The sequence below is a fragment of the Euphorbia lathyris genome, chromosome 9, assembly GCF_963576675.1.
Source record: "Euphorbia lathyris chromosome 9, ddEupLath1.1, whole genome shotgun sequence".
NCBI lineage: Eukaryota > Viridiplantae > Streptophyta > Magnoliopsida > Malpighiales > Euphorbiaceae > Euphorbia > Euphorbia lathyris.
The window spans coordinates 333,507-349,406 of record NC_088918.1 but is presented as its reverse complement, the minus strand read 5'-3'; the positions used below and the strand labels follow the sequence as shown (position 1 = coordinate 349,406).

At 35.2% G+C, this 15,900-nt stretch overlaps 1 protein-coding gene and 1 long non-coding RNA gene across 3 annotated transcripts; both read right to left on the bottom strand.

The window, feature by feature from the left end:
• Positions 1 to 8,724: 8,724 nt before the first annotated feature.
• LOC136206331 (uncharacterized) lies at positions 8,725 to 9,789 on the bottom strand. Its single transcript, XR_010676249.1, has 3 exons — positions 9,673 to 9,789; positions 9,204 to 9,334; positions 8,725 to 8,867 (listed from the first exon to the last, which is right to left on the bottom strand). It is a non-coding gene; the product is annotated as an uncharacterized lncRNA (long non-coding RNA).
• A 431-nt stretch (positions 9,790 to 10,220) lies between these two features.
• Positions 10,221 to 12,112, bottom strand: LOC136206329 (gluconokinase-like). 2 transcript variants are annotated; one of them, XM_065997350.1, is made up of 5 exons: positions 11,964 to 12,075; positions 11,413 to 11,578; positions 11,146 to 11,188; positions 10,770 to 10,849; positions 10,221 to 10,689 (listed from the first exon to the last, which is right to left on the bottom strand). In XM_065997350.1, the coding sequence occupies exons 3-5, from the start codon at positions 11,169 to 11,171 to the stop codon at positions 10,289 to 10,291; spliced, it is 507 nt and encodes a 168-aa protein (XP_065853422.1). In that variant the 5' UTR covers positions 11,172 to 11,188; positions 11,413 to 11,578; positions 11,964 to 12,075; the 3' UTR covers positions 10,221 to 10,288. The 2 variants fall into 2 exon arrangements, with proteins under 2 accessions (XP_065853422.1, XP_065853421.1); XM_065997349.1 differs by lacking the exon at positions 11,413 to 11,578 and having other exon boundaries at positions 11,964 to 12,112.
• Positions 12,113 to 15,900: the final 3,788 nt, after the last annotated feature.

Here is a 15,900-nt window from a genome sequence, read left to right as displayed (position 1 = left end):
GCGGCCATAGTAGAGGTCATAAAAAGCGGAAACTTACGGGAGAGGATGATCTCGTAATGCCGCCGAATTCGAAGCCGGAGAATCATGAATGCCCAATTTGTAGGATTGAGTTTCCGATGGGGCAAGGTTTTCGTGGTCATATGAGAAAGCATAGAGATATAGGAAATCTGAACAAATCCAACGTTATTAGTAGTAAGAGCCGTTTGTTCTTGGATATGATTTCGAGGTTGGATTCACAGTTATAGGAACTGTTTAAATCTTTTATTTTTTACTTTATGGACATAATCAATCTTGTTTAATTTAATTAGTTTTTTTTCAAATTCAGATTTTATTCTATTGATTCTGTGTTTAATGTTTTTCTATTGTCTTGTATTGTTTTGGAAAGAATTTTTATTACAGGGAGGTGTTAAATGTTTTATTGAGGGTTTATGGATATAATTTTATTTAATTTAGTTAGGTTTTGATTTGGATTTATTCATTTTTCTATAAAGGTCAAATTTTATCTTAAACATTTTTAGGAAAAATAAATTTAACTTAGGGTCCGTTTGATTACTTGTTGTTTGTTGTTCTTATTTGCTAGTTGCTTTTAGAAAATGCTGCTTTTGCAAAAAGCAGAGATTTCCTGCTTTTGTAAACAAGGGATGTCTAACCAAACACCTAAAACTTTGCCTTTTAAATTGAAAAGGCAAAGAGAAGATGAAAAGTAGGTAAACAAACACACCTTAATGTACCTAAAATTTGAAAAGGCTGGTTTGACTATTAATTAACTGTCACATCGGATCTTCCAAACATCAATTACGTCTAATATATTCAACGTGTCACTGCTGACTCTACTCATTCTCTTACTACTTTTATTTAAAGTTTTCTTTTTTAATTCTCTTGAGAGAAATTTTATTATTTTATCTACGGTGTTTCTTATTTATTTGTTATTGGTAGTTTAATGTATTTGGTAAACTGTTATTATTGTTGTTAATATTTAAAATTTACTATTATATTTATATTTTAAATCAATCAACATATTTCACCATGGATAAAAATATAAACAGTGGCGGATATATGATTGTTCAGTTGGAGGGGTCGATTTTACACGTAGTGTGTAAATTTTTTTTTTTTGCAAAATTGAATTTGTTCAATTTTATTTTTATATATATACGTATTATAATCAGAGTGGTCAAGAACCAATTCTTAACATATAAAAAAGATTGTATCTAATAGAAAAAGTTCGGATTTAGAGAACGTCTAATAGACCAAAAAAATTTGAAAATTGGATTTAATAAGGACCTAACAGGCAAAAAAAAAAATTAGAATTTTGGATTTAAAAATAACCTAATATGATCAGAGCCAATTTTGTGGTGCTAATTCAACACCCGATCTAAATTTTTTGGAAACAGGAGAGCCGAAACTTCTCGTGGCTCTCGAGTGGAAAGGAGTGTAGAAAACTGATATTCGATTGAAGATTTGAATTTCTCAAATTTATTTTGGAAAGATTGCACCTATTTAGAAAAATAATTTAGAGTCTACCAAAAAAAAAAAGAAAAATAATTTAGAAAGGAAAAAAAATCAAAAGTTTATGTGAAATATGATAATTTAAATATTGTATTTTTTTTTTTTTGGTAGAAAAGGAAAAGAAAAACGAATAACAACAAACTACCCAGGAATTAGCCTAGGGAAGTTAACCCCAATCCTATCTTCTAAGAGAAGATGAGAGATGAAACTAGGGGAAACAGGAAGGGTAGTAACGCCTAACGTCCCTTCATGGCCCGCCGCCGCCAAGCGATCAACAACACGATTCTGCTCTCTAAAAATGTGTCTGAACTCTACGAACTCAAAGGAGGAGCAAAGCCTTATAATAGCTTTGATGAGGTTGCGACTGTTAAGACCCATAGAATGATTCTCAGAAATCATTTTGATTGCTTCCAAATTATCAGACTCCACAGAGAGCCTCTTAACACCCAGCCTTTTAGCAAGATTGATTCCAGTAAGAATAGCCCAGAGCTCCGCAGAAAAGGAAGAACCCAACCCTAAATTCTGGGAGAACCCAGAAAGCCAGACGCCCCCTACATCTCTAAGCACACCTCCAGCCGCAATCTTACCGTTACTGAGGCAGGAACCATCAGTATTCAGCTTCACAACCCCCTCTCTTGACCTGCTCCATCCCACGAGATGGACATCACAACACTGAGAGGCTCTGGCAAGGGACTCTCCTTTGAAACTATCGATAATAGAGAAAAGTTTTTTCGAGAAGAAATCAGCTAAGTTTGTCATAAAAACAGTTTTATCTCCAAAAATCTCCTCGTTTCTCCATTTCCAAACTTGGTGACAGATAATAGCAAAGAAAATGTCACCATGCTCCATGTATGGAAGCAACTTTCCTCTAACACCATCAGAGAACCAGTCGACCTCAGAATGTGCCATGAAGGAAGAGAAAATATGGTGTGGGAGAATTTTCCTCCAAACCTCTTTACTATTAGAGCAATCTCTAAGAGCATGGCACAAAGTCTCAATATGGCCTCTGCATCTACTGCAAGCTCCAGAATCAGCCAAGTGCCTTCTGTGCCTATCCGAATTAGTAAGAAGCCTGTCCTTAACGCCCAGCCACAGGAAACTCCTAATACGGAAAGGAACTTTAAGGGTCCAAATCGACTTCCACACATCCGAGGGAGGATCAGATCTAAAGAGAGAGAAAGCTTCAAAGGCCGATTTGCAAGAATAAACTCCATTGTTAGTCAGCGCCCAACAGTGCCTATCCAAGTCTTCCTCTTGATTACTCACCTTCACTCCCCGCATTCTAAGGAGAGTCTCAAGGCTAAAGAAAGTATCAAACTTTGACCAGATCCAGTCCCCTTCCGAGTCAACCACATCGGCAATCCTCCAGTTGCGTATATCACTAGGCGGGGGGGAAGAACGCACCTCAATTAACGGTTTATCCCCAATCCAGTTATCAAACCAGAAACTAATGGACTTACCATTCCCCACCTCCAGGCCAACTCCCAAGCAGAACTCATCAAACACAGCACTAAGTCCTTTCCAGAGGAAGGAACAATTAGCAACTCTCTCTTTTGGGCCCCCGAAGATTTTGTCTTTCCGATACTTACCACAAAGGAGGCGAACCCAAAGAGAGGAGGGGTTTTGCCACATACGCCAAAGGAGTTTCATTAATAAAACTTTATTATTGTCCTTTGCTTTCCTAATACCCAGACCCCCAGAATCTTTAGGCTGGCAAACCTCACTCCAAGGCACAAGATGGATCTTCCTGCCCTCCGCAGCTTCCCCCCACAGGAACCTACGGTTAATCTTGTCAAGATCATTAAGCACAGGATCCGGAAGCTTACAAGCCTGCATGATGTGATTGGGAGCAGCACAATTAACAGATTGAATTAACGTGAGGCGGCCAGCGAGAGACAGAGTCTTGGCTTTCCAAGTGGCACACTTCGAATTAGCTTTATCCAAAGTCTCTTTGAAGGAGCCTTTAGACACACGCTCACTATGGAGGGGAACGCCCAGATACTTCCCAAGAGAATCAGTAAGAGGAATACCTGAGAGATCACTTAATCTCTTACAGACTCTCTGATTCATATTCTTAGAGCACATCATCCTAGATTTCTGGATATTAAGCTTCTGCCCAGAGGCCGAACAAAAACAATCCAGAATATCCATAATGACTCTCAACTGCTCCTCATTACCCTCAAGAAAGATAAGGACATCATCTGCAAAGAATAAGTGAGTCACCTGGGGACAGAAGCTGTTGATCGCCACAGGGTGGAAACTCCCATTATCAATCGCATCCTGAATCAGGTGAGAGAACCTCTCCATAGCAATAACAAAAAGGAAAGGGCTCATAGGATCCCCCTGACGGATTCCTCTGCTCGGGGAAAATTCCTCCGACATATCCCCATTGACCATAACTTGAAACACAGGAGAAGAAATACATACCTTAATTAAACTTCTCCAGCTGTCCGGGATTCTAGCTCTCTCAAGGCTCTCCATCAAGAAATCCCAATTAATTCGATCATAGGCCTTCTCTAAATCCAGCTTCAGAGCCACAATGCCTTTCCTCCCCTTCCTAATCTTCATCGTGTGGACCATCTCTTGGGCGATCACCACATTATCCATCATTTGTCTACCAGGCACAAAGCTACCCTGATTCTGACAAATGATCGCAGGAAGAATGCCACGGATTCTATTAGCCACAATCTTTGTAACAGTTTTGTAAAGAACATTACAAAGACTGATATGTCTCATATGCAAAAAGGAAGAAGGCTTATCAATCTTAGGAATCAGAACCAGGAGGGTTCTATTAACCAGCTCAATATCCTTCGAACCACTGAACACCCCCAAGACAAAATTATAGATGCCTTCCTTCACTACATTCCAATGCTTATGGTAAAAGCCCGCCGGAAGACCATCAATCCCAGGAGCTTTAGAAGCCCCAATGCTGAAGATAGCTTGGTCAATCTCTTTTCGGGAAATAGGTTGAAAGGCCTCCTGACTACAATCCTCACTGATTAAAGGAAATGTAGCAATAGAGTGAGCCCTCTCCAAAAGAACAGGTTCCTCTTTGAACAGCTCTCTGTAGAAATCCAGGGCTAAGTTCCGAATAACCTCATCTTCATAAACCCAATCACCATTAGAATCCTTAATGGCCTCAATTCTATTTCTCTGCCTTCTGATCAGGGTAGAGAGATGGAAGTATTTGGTATTACGATCCCCATCTCTAATCCAGGACTTCCGAGACTTCTGGAACCAAAGGAACTCCTCCTGCCTAAGCACAGCCTCCAGCTCCTTCTGAAGGGTTCTGAGGAGGCCCTCAAGGCTATGATCAAACCTCCCCTCCAACCTGCGTTGAATGCCCTCCATCCTCTTTAATAACTTGTTCTTCCTTCTGATAATATGCCCAAACACATTCCTATTCCACCCCTGCACCTTATTCCTGAACCCTTCAGCAGCTTGCAGTACATACGAATGAGGTCTCCAACTCTCATGAACGAACTCTTTAAACTTAGGATGGGACTCCCAAGCCAACTGATACCGGAACGGTCTCTTACCCCTAGGATGCTTACCTCTCAAAAGTCTAAACAAAATAGGACAATGATCCGAATGACGGAACGGGAGGTTCAACACAGAGCACTCGGGGAAGGAAGTTAGAGCTAAAACATTAGCGTAGACTTTGTCCAATCGAACAAAAGTATTATTACGCTTCCAAGTGAATTTATGACCAGAAGCCCCCAGATCGGAAAGCCCACATAAATCCATACTATTCTTGTGATGCAGACAGCGATTAACATAATGATTGGATCCCCCTCTCTGATCACTCATAAAGGCGATATCATTGAAGTCACCCGCCACAAACCAGGGCTCCGAAATGCTGACACTCATAGAATAGAGAACCTCCCAGAGCCGTTTTCGATTAGACAAGATAGGGTCAGCATACACAAGGGTAATAAAAAAGGGAGTATTGCCGGAAATACTCACTTTACAATGAATGAACTGCTTATCCATGCTAAGAATATCAAAATGAATCCGATCTGGCCTCCAAAAAAGCCAAATCCCCCCAGCCCGGCCAGTTGCCTCCGATCTAACACAGTGCCAGTTCTTAAACTTCTTAACCACCTCATCTGCTTTCTCACCACTAATCTTAGTTTCCAAAAGAGCAAAACAAGATGGATTAAACTGCTTAATAAGATCATTAATATGGATACGGGTAGCCTTGCTAGCCGCACCCCTAACATTCCAAAATAACAAATCCATAGAAAGGAGGACAACTGACCACACCCCTACCCTAAGCTAGGTATTTACTAGGGGTTGATTACCTTCCATAAATATATTTATTTTTTAAATTATATTTCATAAAGAATAAATCATTATAAAATTCTTTAAAGAATAATAATAATTAAGAATAACACTTTGTTGTTGTCAAAAAAAAAACATTTTGTTGATAAGGTTTTTTAAATTTGTAACGCAGGTTAACTGAATAATATTTGTTAATCGAGTTTTATACAATGTTTTAAAAACCGAACCGGATGTTGAACCGGTGAGACAACTGGTTTAAGGTTCAATAGGTTCAATCGAAATGGTTCAACCGGATAATATATATATATATATATAATAAAATGATGTTTCGTTGAACATAAAATTAAAAATTTTATACATATAATAAACAATTCTTAAGTTAACATATTAATTAAAAATTCATACAGAGAATATAAAAATTCACACATCGGTAACCAATCCTTAATTTAACACATTAATTAAAAATTCACACATCTAAAATCAAACCCATAGTTTAACACAATATTAAGATTAAAATTAAATTAATTAACACCAATTATTAAAGAGGTTTTCTCTACCTAATTTTTTAATTTTTTTCTTAATTCAATATGTTTTTCAAAAAATGGCAAAAAACCAGGGTCAATCCGGTTCACTGGTTCAACACCGGTTCGCGGTTCAATCCCGGTTTGATGCGGTTTAATATAGTTGAACCTGTATAGCTAAAACCGGACCGGACACTTGACTGGTTCACGGTTCAACCGGCCGGTCCGGTCCGGTTTTCAAAACACTGGTTTTATATTCAAATCTAACTTTTAGATGCCGTTTGGTTCACGGAATGAAATAGACTAGTTATTCCTAAAAATAGGAAAGAATGAAATAACTTTTCGTATGTTTAGTTAAAAAAATAAAATAAGCTGAAATAACTAGTTTTGTAAGTCAAAAGACATCTTTACTCTCAAGTATAATTTCTTAGTTATTTTAAATTTTAACTAGTATGGAAGCCCGTGCAATGCACAGGATGTAGAATAACTTTTTAGATAGCTTGTTAATATTAAAACCGTTATATAAAAATATTATGGAATTCAATTGGTATTCTATTTGTAAACTAATATCGAATAAATAAAATTTAATTTAACAAAGGAACTAATTATGCTGAAATGAAAATCTTTATTACATACTCAAATAAATTAAATAAATTTTAAAATTGAAATCGAGAATATAAGAATAGAATTCAATACTTGTATACATACATTCATATAGTGTACCTATCATATAGCCAAATGTATATCTATCATTTTGAAAAGAAATTATATAGCTAAATGTTAATTCTTTCTTAAAAGTTATGCAATATGTAAAGAGACCCTTCAACAAAAATAATGAAATTAACTATAAAAATAAAATTACATGATTAAAGAAAAAAACTAACACTACAAAAAAAAAACCTTTACCCGGTTTTTTTGTACAGTAGCGACGGTTCTATCCGTCGGTATATACATTAGGGGCGATTTCGAAAACCGTCTGAAAAGTGTTGTGATTGCGACCGTTGCTACATTTACCGACGGTTTTACTACAACGTCGGGGTAAGGTTTTTTTATTAGCGACGCTTTCTAATGGCGGTTTAAACCGCCCCTATAATCGATTTTCAGGAAAAAAAAATTACCGACAGAAATCGGTCTCTAATCCGTCGCCAAAATTTTTATCCCTCGCCAAAAATTTAGTGCCCAAATTTGAATTGTACAAACAAAATGATTTCTGATTAGTAATACATCTGATTCAAATTTAAATTTAGTGCCCAAATATAAATTGTGTTTTCTATTTATCTGATTCAAAAAATTCGAAGTCTCATACAAACTTGTGTTAAACATGTGAATTCAATTCCAATTTCTTAATTTTCATTTGGGAGTAAATTAAAACTAAAGTGAAGTGTCAGACCTAAAATTAAAGTGAAGTAAATAAGATGAGTTGATAGCCTTAACTTCTGGACTCAAGTCCAGATCTGAACTAAGAAAACTCTTCTCAACGGATTCTCCCTCTTCTCGATCTTGTCCCTCACTTCACCACCTCTAAGTTTTGATTTGTTAACTGGATTTGATTTCTCAGATGAAAGTAATCGAGATGGCTATTTCATGATATTGAAGAAGAAATCGACCTAATTAGGTTACTGAAGAACAAGAGAAATTGAAGAATAACATTTCCCAAAATCGATGATTGATCGAGATGGTTGGGAATCCATGATCCATATGGCTGAGAAGAAGAGTATGGAGGTGGCTGTGAGAAGAGTTTTAGGTATCGAAGAGTTAGGTATCGAAGAGTTTAGGTATCGATGCTGGAATCGATTTTTTTTATTTAAGATAATTTTTTCTAAATTTAGCCCATGAGTTAAAATTATACGTTTATGGGCTTTTCAGTTGTCAGCCCATGAAACACTTTATAAAAGTGTCACTACAAAAGTGTTGGTAAAAGCCCATTTTTTTTAGTGCTGAACTATTAACATACTAATTTTTTTTAAGAGTAAAAACGTAATATTGGCCATGTTTCTATTTAATATTTTTGAATGGCCATCATAAACTTATAATTGACCATGTACAAAATTTAGTGTCATATCCATAAATTTTTTTTTAAGTCCTATAATATTTGACTAAAAATGAAAATAAAAGAATAAAATGAATATATCAGTAACATACTTCACTGGTTTAGAGATCATGTTCATAATAACCATACTATTGAACAATATATCAAACATGTAATAGAAAATAATAAAGGACTGAACTGTAAACACACATTATTCTTTCTTCGGAATCCCATTTTCAATGTTCCGTGAGGTGAGACGTTCTCGCATATGGTTACTCTCTTTCAATTTATATACTTTTTAAGATGCTGGTGAGGCTATTCATATGTTTCATTTGCAACTAGTTGTCTTTTTCTCTTCAGTTCAACAATTGGATTCTGCTGTCTAAACAAATGAAAAACCCGTGGAAATTGACATGAAGAAAATTAAAGACAAACTTAAAATCCAATAATATTAGATTAAAAATATATTACCTGTATATCATGTGAAAAGAATCAACATCATGATTCATGTATCTTTTTTTTTGCTACTATTAACACAAAAAACAACCCACAAATTATTAGGAATTTTAATATTTTAACACCACAATGGATCAACGAAATCATATGGCCTCACTACTACCATAATGATTCAAGAATAAATTGCAATTCCATGTTGGTCCCATCATATGAATCAAAAGCAATAGAATTAAGGAAACCTTGAACTCTATAACCTTCAATAGGCTTTAGAAGGAGCAACATGGTTATATTTCGTCATTGATGGATTGTAAATATGATCAAATTATACATAATTTTCAAATGGTACAATATTAGACCAATATGCAAAAAAAAGTAAATAGAGAACAAAAATGGATCAAGTCAATTACCTTTCTTGTTTGCAAAAAGCTACTTGACAATCATTAGTTTGCTCTTCTGTGAAAGTTGTCATTGCAACTAAAATTCATCTCGCCACACAATATAGGGAAATGCTCACTGTAAATAAGGTTTCTTCACGAGTCTATAAATGACAGAGAAAAAGATGGAAAATTATACATGTCTAACTCATCAAATCTTTCAATCTAGTAGTCACTAAATACCTCTCATTATAAAAATCAATTTAGTATAAACTATAGATTTATGAAGCTCAAGAGAATACGCAAAAATTGAGAAGAGTAATAGTAGAAAACATGGAAGAAGATGTACAAACAACCATGCTAACAATTTTTGAGAGGTAAACGAAAAAAAAGATTTGCAGTTCAGATGAGCAAGCCCTCAATCATATGGGCTAATCTCCTATGAATGAAAGAGTTAAAAGTGTTGCAATATAAGTATCCTTTCTGTTGCTAATATATTTACCTGAACACACTCCAAGTAGTTGTCACACCTCCAATATTAACATATGTGCCAGGAAGTACTACAACTCCTTTCTTAGACAGAATCTGCAATATCAACTCTTAGAAATAAGAGCCATGTTTTATTTCCATCATTTTTTTTATGAAATTGCAAAAGCAAAAGATTAATGTTATCTCATCTGCTTCAGGATAAGTATGATGATTTGCTGCCCTATGATAAATTTTGCCCTCACATGATGCAGTTGGGCCCATCGCTTCAGTTGGGCCTATTATATTAGTCTCCATAAGCCCAATACTTTCGGCTCTCAGTAGTTTGCCATGTGTAATAATTGAGGACGAAATTCAATGAGGTGGATTAATTACCTTTTGAATACTCTGATGTTGATGAGATTTCCATTGTTTTTGGGAGAAAGGTTGCAATGAGATGCATGTTGATAAAGAACCGAATTTGCATGCTTTGCTTTGCTTTGCTTCAACTTCTTTTTAACTTTATAAAAAAAAAATTATATTACTTCACCACCAGAAATCTAAAAATCTGAATCCCCAACAAACTGACAAAAGGAAATATATTAATCAGTTCAAATAATTACAACCTCTTCTTCATAATCCTAATAATAACGTCAATACTTTTTTATAATGATATTTACAATTGCTTGAGGACTTAAAGTGGCATCAACTTTAATTATTCTTTCACAGTCATCTATCTGTAGCAACTCCAGTTGTGATTGCAAAAGAGAGGCTGGCATGAAATGACTCCCTTCTGCGGCTCTTTTACTTAATCGTTCTGCAAGTACCTCAGCTTTGGCATCCAGCAGTACAAACTTAACTGCACCCATATAGCTTCCAATTTCATAAATTGGATCAGCTGATCGCAGAATTTCTCGGTATCCTTTCTGCAAAGAAGAACACCCAAGGACTACAGTTTTTCCACCAATCATGCTCTCCCTTAAACCATCCTTTAGACTTTCCAGCCATGGAATTCGGTCTTCCTCTGACAAAGGAATGCCATTCCGCATCTTTTCTGTTTGTTATATAAAAATTTTAGAAATTCAAATAATTACATTAATCAACTTCTCAAAAAGACAGAGCATATTTCCACACCTTTGTTAGATTGCGAGTGGAAATCATCGGCATCTAGAAAAGCACAGCCCAAAACTTTGGCCAGCATTTCACCTATTGTGCTGTTGAGGCATTGGTGCATAAGTTAGGGTTCATGAAAGAATTTTAATTAATATTATAAATTGAAGCATGAATTTGATGAATCAGGAGATTTTATGAATAATATATCAAATATGACTATAATTCATGGGGGCTTTTAACATCTCAAGATCATTAAGCAAGAAGTTGTGGTCAGAAATACCAAAAGAGCAAATTTACTAAGAAACTATGACATTAAGAAGCCATTTTCTTTTTAGAGGAAAATAACAAATTCATAAGAAGGTCAACAAACAAATCAGATGCTATAATAAAAACTTACGATTTTCCACAACCACTAACACCCATAACCACTATTGTGTTACCTGTAAATGGGGATTAAGAAAATGATCAGAAAATAGAATTGACTAAATCCATATGGATATATTTGCACAAAAAAGAATATATATACTACACGGATACATGTTTAGTTTTGGTTTTGCAGCTAAGAAATTTACAAGTTGGTAACAGATCAAGAGTAGGGGCATTGACATGGAATAACCATATCCTTATTACAAGAGGAATGCATGGCCAAATAACTAAAAGTGACCTGAGAATTAGATCACATGTTGTTGGAAAGTACAGAGGGATACCAACAAGAGGTTTGTGGGCTTAAATGGTCAGCTTCAGGGCAATAACCTTGTTCATATAAGCCCACAAACCTCTTTGGCTCAGCTGTGGAGTGATTATTCCCTTCTCTATGTCCATCTCCCCGCCTACATCAGTGAGCAATCAAACTATTCATCACATAGATAATTAAGCAAAAGGTTCTTCATGCTAATTTTGAATTCCTTAGAAATTAGATGGCAGAATTATAGATTCTTTGCTAGATTCATAACAAAATCTATTTTATTGAGCTCCCTCTTTCTCCTAGAAAATCTTGTTACTCAATCTTTCCGATATCATTTTCCCCCAAAAAAACAAAACAAACAGTATTAGGACTAAGTAAAATTAACCTAATCGTTATCAGAAACGTATCTTAGCTAGAATTGCTACCAGTATTTTAGTAACTAAAGCTACTTCACTAGATTCAGTTTAGAAAACAAGAATCAAGTTATGAGAAGCAATCAGGAAACCGATCTAGACAGGAGAAAATAGTACCTTCATCAATTGCGGAAGCCATGGTTTTTGAAATTTGATCGACGCGAATGAAAGTCTTTGAGGCGAGATGAGAAAGTACAATGTGCACAGAATCTTCCCAGAATGGAGCGAGAAAGAGAGACTTCTTTTTCTTTCTTTTTTAGCGTGGGCTGGGCTGGGCAACTTTGGAGAGGATGAGATTGTGTTAAAAGTAGACCCGCCAATTATAGTATTCGAGTCATGTTTGTATCGTGTTATTTTCGGATTTGTGTTAAAAACAATAAACCAAACCCAGTCCAAAAACCTTTGCGGGCTGTTTGTTAGGAAGACCTATTCATGGGTTGGACCGGGCTGGGCTTAGACCGGGCATAACCAGAATGATGACATAATTACTTTGTCCAAGCCCAACCAAGCCCGCACTATATTTATATCGGGCTCGGATCGGGCTGGGCCAAGCTAAAAAAAACTAATTCCCAAGCCCAATCCGGCCCGGCCCAACTAATATCTTTGTATTTTTTAAAAATTAAAATTAAACTAAAAAATTATACTATAAATATAAATAATAAAATACAATAAACTAAATTTTAGAGAATTATTTCAATGAAAATCAATTAATGCAATCCTAAATAATAAAAAATAATTTTTTGATGGTAATAAATAAAGTAGTAACAAAAATATGTACATGTTCACCAATTCTAAAAAATATATGGTTTGGAAATTTTTATGTTTAAGAAATTTAAATTTTTTATTTTTGGAATATAAAGTTTGTTAAACTATAAAAGTTATTAAATTAAAATTATTATTAAAATTTCGGGCTGGGTTGGACCTGGGTTTTGAGACAAATCCAAGCCCAACCTACTCTATGTGTGGGCCTAAGCGGGCTTGGGCCGGGCCGGACCTATTATGAAACATATATGTCCAAGCCCAGTCTTTGAAGAGCAGGCTTGGACGGGCTGGGCGGACCAGTGGGCTTTTGAGCAGGTCTAGGAGGAATATAGGAGATGGGATATGTATAAAAAAAAACACGAGATAAGTTATCTCGTGTTTGTTTGGGAGATAGAAACGTGAGAGATGTGAGGGATAAGCTTATTATCCCTCAAATCCTATGCCCAAAAGAGGGTAGTACAAAGAGGTGGGATAAGTACATGCGATTTTAATAAGTTGGAAAATTTCGTCTTATCTCTCAAATTAATGTTATATAGTTTAAATAAGATTAAAATAATAAAATGTATTATTTTATTCATATCCCTATCCCAATACCAAACATTAAATAATAATTATCGACTATCATATTTTTATCCTTATCCCAACCATTTATCATTATCCCTATTCCAATAGAATACCAAACGTCCCGTTGTATTACAAACGTGTTAATTTGTTCTAGTGTTGTCGAACCAAAAAAAATACCTTTCCCATTACCCATCGATTTCGTGTCGTACTTTCGAGTTACATGTAATTTTATTATGTATATATATTAATGATAATTTTTAAAAATATAAAAAGAGATAGTACTATTTTTAAATAGTTTATGTTATTTTTAGATTAGTATGTTAACACTAATTATCGAACGTACGCTAATATCATGTTAGAAATATAACGTGTTTACAACAATTTAAGAGATTCGAATCATGTTTCAAAAAAAAAAAAAAAGAGATTCGAATCATATTTTCAAGTAACCATAATTTTATTATCTTTATTAATAAAGTGACATATAAAAATACGAGTAAATATAACAATAATTTTAAATATTTGTATCATTTTCGGATTAGCATATCAACCTTAACTCAACCTAAAAAAACCGCGTGACAATTTCATATCAAACCAAAAATGACACATTATCTACTAAACTAAATGTAAATACTAAAATTATGTGTCGATTCGGTGTCGTGTAATCAGATTGTGTTTCCTTTTTCCTCCTCTAGTCCCTTTAATTTAAAATTAATGTGAATGGTCCATTGTGAAGGAGATCAATTTCAAGAAACCATATAGACTTTGCGTGAATTATGTAATTCTTATTTTATAAATTAGACATAACAAGATATACATTCCCAATATACTGGATAGCTATTTACCGCTCCCAAATTACTTATCACCGTCCCCTTTTGGATGTTTTTGCCCTCTTCATTTTTTAAACTCAAAAACTGAAATTCTCTCAAATTTTTTCGAAATTCAAAAACTCGAACAACATTCATGGAACATAAACACGGTAAAGGAAAAAGAATAATGATTCCTCGGATAAGTATTTTTATTTGAAAATTGAATCGAAAACATGAGTTTCATCTCCGGTTTGGAAAAAAAAATCATCGAAAATGTACTAAACGGGTGATTCACACCATTCCGCCCATGTAGAAACGAATGAACTATCAGTTTGCCTAGGCGGAAATGGGTGGATCACCCGTTTCTGCCTAGACGAAACAGGTAGATCACCCGTTTCTACTTAGGCAGAAACGGGTGATCCACCTGTTTTCGTCTAGGCAGAAACGGATAGTTCATTCGTTTCTATCTAGGCGGAATGGTGTGAATCACCCGTTTAGCACATTTTCGATGAATTTTTTTATATATTGATTAAATCGGTTAGTTTTTGGAGACGAATTTCAATTAGTGTAAATAGGAATTGTAGTTATTCGATTTCTTCAACGTTCTCGGGTCTATTTTTCATAAATCTAATTTTTGGCTCGGGAGAGAGGGGATATTAAATTTTTTAATGGAAAAATGAAAAAGGCGAAAATGTCCAAGAGGGGGCGATGAATAGCAAAACCCTATATATATTATATTTATCAGGCTCAGTCCTAATACACTATATTTTTCTTTTTTTATTGTTTTTGTGTTTTACTTTGATAGTGTTAAAATCAATTGGTGGTTTTCGTAATTATAGAAACATTGAAAACTTAGATATGTAAAAAGATCAAGAATAGTCATTTACGTTTTAAGTCTTATAGCATAAATTTAGCATTATTGGTGCAATTTCAAGACTAGTTTGATGAAAAATAAGTTTTTTTTTTCAGTGATAAAATATATAATTTCAAATTATATTGAGTAACCAGAACAGTGAGGGTTAGAGCAAGAACACAACATGAAATTATATAAAAAAATTTTGGTTACAGTGGAAATTAAAAACCAGAACAAACAGGAAACGAACATGACAGAAACACATAATAAAGCCTAAGCTAAGTAGTAATCAGGCGGGAAACGCAGTTCCCACATAGTCCTCCATGATTAGCTGTTGAAGGAACGACGGGGTCTCCTCAAGAACATGAATCCTGATTGGGAACTCGAATGCTTCCGCTGCAATACGGTCCGCGCATCTGTTTTTTTCCCTATGGACATGAATCACTTACGCTTCCTCCAGCTTACCCATCAGCACCTGGATATTACGGATTAGGGCTCTAGAGGGATGGTGCACCGGGCATGGTTGGTTGATAAACTTTACTACCTCTTGGCAGTCCGACTCGATGATGAGTTTATGTGCTTGGTGTTCTAGAGCTATTTTTAGGCCAGAGAGAATTCCCCACAGCTCGGCCTCGAAGGAGGTTCCTTTCCCTATATTGTTTGCAAAGACCCGTACCCAGCCGTCGTTGCTATCTCTAATCAGCCCTCCTGCTGTAATCCTTCCATCGCTACTCCTGTATGAGCCATCCACTCAATTAAGCTTGAAAATATACCAACTAAACGTTAAGCTTAAAATTGCATTATTTTATGAATGGATGTTAATCGCTCTCCTCAAGAACCATATGCTAAATTTGTAACTTATCCCTAAAAACCATTATTTTATGAGTGGATGTTAACGGATGAAGTCTTACGGGCTGCAAAATCAACTTGCTGGTGTGCCTACAATGTCATAAGTTATATTCATTTGAATATAGCTCTATAATGTTGTAATGAAATCACAACAAAGTTGAAGACATCACACATTTAGATTTTAGACCATAGTATGCAGGATCAATATAAAAAAAATTCC

What these genes read in the sequence shown, in the direction of transcription:
- LOC136206329 (XM_065997349.1), bottom strand. Translation starts at nt 11,985, where the DNA reads ATGGCTTCCGCAATTGATGAAG. An exon ending in GGCTTCCGCAATTGATGAAG is followed by an intron (nt 11,189 to 11,963) that starts GTACTATTTTCT and finishes CCCCATTTACAG; the next exon opens with GTAACACAATAGTGGTTATG. An exon ending in CCACTCGCAATCTAACAAAG is followed by an intron (nt 10,690 to 10,769) that starts GTGTGGAAATAT and finishes TATAACAAACAG; the next exon opens with AAAAGATGCGGAATGGCATT.